The 6,620-nt window shown below is 37.1% G+C and overlaps 1 protein-coding gene across 1 annotated transcript in view; it reads right to left on the bottom strand.

Moving 5' to 3' along the window:
* Positions 1-1,275: 1,275 nt before the first annotated feature.
* The window catches only part of fas (Fas cell surface death receptor), a 7,322-nt gene continuing 1,977 nt past the window's right edge, over positions 1,276-6,620 (bottom strand). Inside the window, exons 3-9 of the mRNA XM_008286797.1 lie at positions 6,152-6,289; positions 5,178-5,295; positions 4,374-4,441; positions 4,168-4,260; positions 3,930-3,979; positions 3,632-3,650; positions 1,276-2,265 (exon numbers count right to left, since the gene is read on the bottom strand). Coding sequence (XP_008285019.1) covers positions 1,955-2,265; positions 3,632-3,650; positions 3,930-3,979; positions 4,168-4,260; positions 4,374-4,441; positions 5,178-5,295; positions 6,152-6,289 — 797 coding nt within the window. The 3' untranslated portion in view covers positions 1,276-1,954. The remainder of the gene's footprint in view (positions 2,266-3,631; positions 3,651-3,929; positions 3,980-4,167; positions 4,261-4,373; positions 4,442-5,177; positions 5,296-6,151; positions 6,290-6,620) is intronic.

Raw genomic sequence — 6,620 nt, 5'->3', positions numbered from 1 at the left:
ATTCATAGTTTTGCATCTGACCACAAATCCCTTCAGTGCCGGAACAGGCTTTGATTTAAAGTTCAACAAGAGATTAAACCACAGACTTCTTTGGAAATCATCTTGCAAGAGTCCAGCGTGATGGCAGTGTTGACTAATCAGTGCAAGACTGTGAAAGTCAAGTTAAACAACTAAACCAAAGCAATGAGAAGGGAGTTTCATTTAATCATATTTCCATCACATTCATTATGATATTATGTTTATTTATTTAGCATAGTGCTGCAAAGAAGAGTCAATGTACACGAAGAACCGACAAGTGGTTTAGCTCATTTTCTCTAACAAAAATGTCAAATATGTTGTATTTCCAGATTCTCAAAAGCGCACGTTTGCTTCTTTTCTTTGTCTTGTGTTATCGTAAAGAGAATAAGGTTTTGTACAACAAAAAAACACAACAAATGTAGGGAGTAGACTCAGAACTGCAGTACTTCAACAATTTTCTGACTATTTATAGCTCGATTAATCAATTAATCAAATTTCAAGACGCTAAATCTAATTATTTCCATCTCCTCCAATCCACTGACTGTGCATAAACCTGAAACGCATGATTGTTTTCTGGAAACGAAGTATTAGTAATGATTATTACTATGTTATTTCAAAAGATTTTAAAAGAAAATGCTCCAGCTGTGGTCATGTTTTGTGGTATAACTGACAAAGAGTAGAAAATCTGTTCCTCAGGTGAATGGTTGTTTGTAATTAGAATGAGTCCCACTTACATCAAGTCTGTCCACCTGCTGATGCCTCATGTATGATTTTGTTAATCTTTTAAAAGTTTGCAAAGGTGTAAAGTCGTTTCTTTTGACATCATGTTTATATCAGACTGGTAGGTAAGATGTTGTATTCTGGGTTGTTGATTCTGGTTATCTCATTAATGTCAAATCTTAATAATGTGTGTCTGTGGCTGTTTGGGATCTGAGGAAAATGGGTCACTTCGGTATTTTCTGGTTGGGTACAACTGCAAAACTGACCAAACTTTACTGGTTTCAGCTTTTCAAATGTTGAGGTCCACTTTGGTATGTGATGTCAAACCGAAACAACTTTGCGTTTAGTGAATTATGACAGGATTCCGTCTCTGTTCTCTGACCCTTCGTGAACCAAACGATTATTAAGTTAACTGAGGAATTAATCATCGGCTTCAAAATCATAGGAGCAGTGATTAACTGTAGAGCCAAAAACCCGATTAGGTTGCAAACATTTAGAAACAAGGCAGAAGAGATTTGAAAATAATGAGGATGCAGGTCAACGTGTACTTTCACAGTTTAATTACGACATTTTCAGAAAATATTGCTAAACACAAAGCTTATCATAAAAAAAGGCAAAATGGCAATAACTACACACTATTTAGGAGTTATATACTCTTAGAAATGCAGATATTCAAGGATGAAGTCTTTTGAAGATTAAGAACAGATTAACTGAACTTAACTTTATTACAGCTTATAATAACTAAAACCCGTGTGACACTTTCAGCTATTTCTAAATTTATTAAAGCTTATTGTGCAATTTACAAGCTGCAAAGTAGTCTGCACTTATGAATGACACGACTGGCTGTGGCATCTGACCAACATGATTAAATCAGCACATGAATACGTCACTGCACGCAGTTATCCATTTGGATATTTGTATGTATAACACTTTCACACTCGGAACTGGAAGGAAAATGTGACAGAAAGTTTTTCAGTCTGTTACTTCATCGACTGAGACGCAGATCCTTGTAATTCTTTCATGTAAGTCTCTTTTCACATGAGTCACAGTCATCCTCCCAACATCTTGTTAAAAAAATTCCTTCACAAGTTCATGTGAAGACACATAATAGATAAAATCTCAAGTTTACCACGGAAATATCTGGCATATTTAAAAATCTAAATTCATACATCAGGCAGCCCTGCATACATTTAGAAACTGCTCAACATAGACACATTCATGCAGAAGGGTTTTGTCCATCTTGGTTGCTTTGAAAAATGATTTCCCTGATCCTCTCTGCCATGGCCCTTCTGTTGGTTCTTTGAAGGGTATCGATCAAGTGGTTGGGGGCATTTCTGCCCTGCATCTGTACATACTCCTTCAGTAGTTGGAGCGTCTGCTCCTGAGTGCTACTAGGGTTATCTCGCACACAAGCGTCAATAACAGAGTCTCTAACCCCACTACGAATTGCCACATCTTTCATAACCGGCCATCCAAGCTCTTGTGCAATGTCAGGCAGGAGCCGCTCCAGGTCCTCAACTGAAACAACTGAAACAAACGTGGGAAAAGAAAAAAGTGATTCAGACAGGACTTCACAGTGGTTTGAAAAGAGACAAAGCTGATCAGAACTTTGTTGGCTGGCTTGAGAAACATGACGATACCTTCCAGACAAAACAAAAACAATGACGTTCAAGAAATGGCAGAAGTAAAATTTTTACTAAAATGGTAAAAAGTGTACAAGAAATGTTCAGGTTGTTGTAAATCAAATTACAGACAACAGACTACAATTAGAACTTTGATGATTCATTAATTAGTTGTCAAGTATTTTTATTTTTAAAAAAAAGGTAAAAGATTCTCTGATTCAAGCTTTTTAAATTTGAAAAGTTTTCCGGGTTCTTTTCTCCCCTATGACAGTGAACTGAATATGTTTTGGGTTGTTGACAGAACAAGACATTTGAGGACATCATCTCAGGCTTTGGAAAACACAGCTCAACATTTTTTTATCTACAATTTCCTGACATTTTATAGACCAAAGACTTGATTAAAATAACTGCTACTTGTCTTTGGAATAACAGCTTGGTTTAAATCAGGGAATCTTTTCAACTATTAACATGTCAACAAAAAAGGCTTGGTTGGAACAAAACAAAAACAGAAAGCAAAAAAGAAAGCAAAAAAGAAAGCAAAATAGCTAAATAATGAAGCCACATGTTTTCCACAGCAGGAACTTAGGCAGGCCTGAACTTTTGTACGTGTTCTGACCACAAGAACTGCCCCTGTAGAACCTTTTTCATGGTGTTTTTAAGGGAGAAGAAAAAAAAAAAGTATATACGTTGGGTTATTTACCTCTGAGTGTCCCTAAAAAACTGCAGTGTGGGTCTTGATACTAATTGCTTGAATACACAGAAAGCAAATGCTGATTGGTAAAACTCAGAGAGGTCAGCGAGGACTTTTTTTTTGCCTTTTTGAGTAGCAGCCTTTAAGCAAAATGAGCCACATGGGCTAAGATCTTGCTGTTTTTGTGGATGCATTCACAACTCTTACTACATGTCCGAATTTTAATACAGATGAGCAGATTTTTTTACACATTTGAAAACCTGATTACAGACAGACAAATTGTGAGATGTATTTTGTAGATTCCGGCTCGCATTGACAACATCTTTTACACAATGACAACTCTCACTTCGGACACACAGATTGAGATACAAACAGACAACTCTCCATACGCATTGACAAACAGTTTTGCTACAATAATGCCCCCATACTAAACAGAATGAAAACAAAAAGGCTGAAAAGGCAGATAATGGGTTTGTTCCTGCCCCAAGTTTCTGCAGTGGAAAGCTGCCTGCATGTAGGAAGAAATAGCAACTATGGCTCAAATATCGCATCAATGAAAACATATCTTGGCCTTTCTTACCTTGAAGAGGCTGCATCTCCTGTGAAGCAGAAGTAGAGAAATGTTAATATAAATTTCACTACGATAAAATAAATTGTTTGCACAAGCTTTAGCACAACACTAACACAGAAACAGCCCACTGGCAAGGACACCAAAGGTTTCAGACAACTAACCTGTCCCTCCTACATAAAGGGGCAGCTATGCCAAGATTAGAGGAGAGATAGAAAAGTGTTTATCATTCATGTCCATGTGTACATAAATGTGTGCAACAGCAGTCAGATAACACTACTATCTTACAGCAGGTCAGGCATTAACGTACCTGAGCAGTTCCATTGTCATTTGGCTGGGCTTGGTCCCGCTGTTCATTCCCTTAGGAGAAAAGATTAAAAAATTAAAAATAAAAAAAAACGACACCAAAACATTATTAATTAGACACTAAATCTGCGTTTAAATCGGAATTCTTAGCAAAACTTCAGTGCTGCTCAGCACCAGGAATGCATGAGAATTGTGTGCCCTCTGGTGGTCTGACATAGTCACATGGTGGCAGAAATACTCACTCCTTTGTCGTTTTTTCCGTAGAAAATATAGAATGACTGCAACAACCGCAATAACCAGCACAATAGGAATGATGACAGCAGCTATGACGTTTACTGAAACACAAAAATAACACAGATATATTTTTTTTATAAACAGAATTTTGCAATTTCTCTTCATAAATTATCATCATTTCATTTACATGCAGTAACATTTCACTATAACATACCGCTGCCTTTCGCGTGGCAGACTGCGTCTTTGGTGGGTGTACATGCTTTTTCAACGCCATGTTCACATCTTGAACGACAAGAAAATCAAGAATTAGTGACACACTGAATGAGAACAAAATCCATCATTTTTAAGAAGGATTCCTCCATTCTTAAAGGAAAACTTGATACGTTAATGACACAGACGACATTTTTGAAGATGCTATACACATTTGTCCAATACCAATCTCCACCCTACGGACTTATAATAAACCGTTACAGACTCATCTGACATCACAGCTGTATGTGAGGGCTTGAAATGGTATGAAAAGAAGGAATGGGACACATTATGGCGACAGCACATGTTACTTGGAAACAACACATCGCCAATAAAACCTAAAAAAGGAATTTGAACTGGTGTTTTATTAGCTGCTTTTCTGATCACTCTGTGTTTGTGACACTGAAGTGTTTTTACATTTTGACGAACTAGCAAATACAGGAAACCCATGAACATCTTTAAATGCATCTCTAAAACTAAGCATTCGTAAACTCACAGAGATTGGGATCGGGCCGTACATTCATTTAACACTTTATTAGGAACAACTGTGATGCAATGCAATCCAATATAACAACTCAGCAAATTAATTTCACTTCTAAGAAACGTGTAGAGAAAGAGGATATTTCATTATTAAAGTCATAGTTGATAGTGGTGGTGCACTGGACTGCACTCACAAACAGTGTAATGAAGCAAAGTACAACAGGACTGAGGATAAGCTTTGTAAAATCAGAATTTACGTTGAGTCTGTACATGAAGGAGCAGAACTTACTTTGTACAAGGTTGGCAGATTTCACAGGTTTCTGTGCCGCTGTTGCAAAAGTGATTTTCCTTACATCTGCACTTTGTGTTCCTGGCTGGGGTACAGGGCGAGTCCTCCTCTAAATTAGCTGAAAAGGTATTAAAGTTATACAAATGTCATTAGAGGAGCTAACAGATCTGCACACTGCTTAAAACTTAATCTATGTTAAAAAATAAAACATTGTGTTACTTGTAATACATAAAAAGTTGAATTGGACACTGAAGCTTTCTTTTACACTGTTGTTACATTAAACTACCAGGGTTTACTCTGTTTTTATGCGTTTTCATTTTCAATTAGTTTGAGTATCCTTTTTATTTAATCATGCTTAGATAGAAAAATGCTCAAAATATGTGAGAAATGCCTGTCACATTTTCAAGGTGATGTCTTTAAATTGAACTTTTCCACCTTTAAGTAATTTATACTAATATCAAACAAAGAAAGCAGTATCATCACATCACATTTGACAAACTTCTGGTAGGTAGTGCATTACTATTATTGCTTTGTGTGCTATTTTGTCATGTCACAATAAAAAATAAATAATTTAAAAAATACAGATGTAGGGGCGCTGCTATAGCTCACCTGGTTGAGCTGGTGTCCCATGTGCAGGGCTACAGTCCCAATGTGGAGGTCATGAGTTCGAATCCCGCTCATGACCCTTTCATGACCCCCCATTCTTCTCCCCTACTTTCCTATCTCTCTCTCACTAACACTATCCAACAGAGGCCAAAAAAATAACTTGTAATGAATAAAATGAATGAAGAGCTAACACTGTTTGGTCCTACTGTTGTACCTTCACTCTGTCATAAAGAGAGAACTCAGTAATGTTTCAAGTACCACGCGTGCTTGTCATACAGGTCAAAATTGACTTTTTTTTTTTTGCCAATGTTTTGTTGTTAGTTTAGCTGTCAATAAAAAAATGTAGTGTTGTCCCAGTGTGTTTGTACCATGGGGTTGTGAGCAGGAGGTGCAGGGCAGGCAGGTCTCCTGGGAATTAGGGTCACTGTTGTAGGTAACGTGCATCTCACAGTGCTCGCATATTCGATCGTCTGGTTTGTCAACACAGTGCTTCACGAGCCGCTGACCTACAATGTGAAGACACATTAACATCACAAAAAAGTACATGAAATAAAAATCATTAACTCCAGAAGGGCAGATGAGCTGTTTGACAGACCAGACATGTTTGTATTTACAGAATATGTTTGAGTAGCCCAATGTTTCATACCTAAATTGCTTATTAAGTGAGATGCATAACTTGCATTCCTAACCCTTTACACATACTTTTATTAGATTCTTCCGAAGTAGACCAAAGACATATATAACACCTGAAATGCGTCCAAATCAACCCTGTGTTATATCAGAGGTAGGGTAGCAAATTGGTGGTGAGTTGACAATGTCATGATTGCCACTTTAATC

This window comes from Stegastes partitus, unplaced genomic scaffold (assembly GCF_000690725.1).
Source record: "Stegastes partitus isolate 25-593 unplaced genomic scaffold, Stegastes_partitus-1.0.2 Scaffold471, whole genome shotgun sequence".
Lineage (NCBI taxonomy): Eukaryota > Metazoa > Chordata > Actinopteri > Pomacentridae > Stegastes > Stegastes partitus.
The sequence above is the reverse complement of the archived record's forward strand: the minus strand, read 5'-3'. Positions and strand labels throughout refer to the sequence as shown.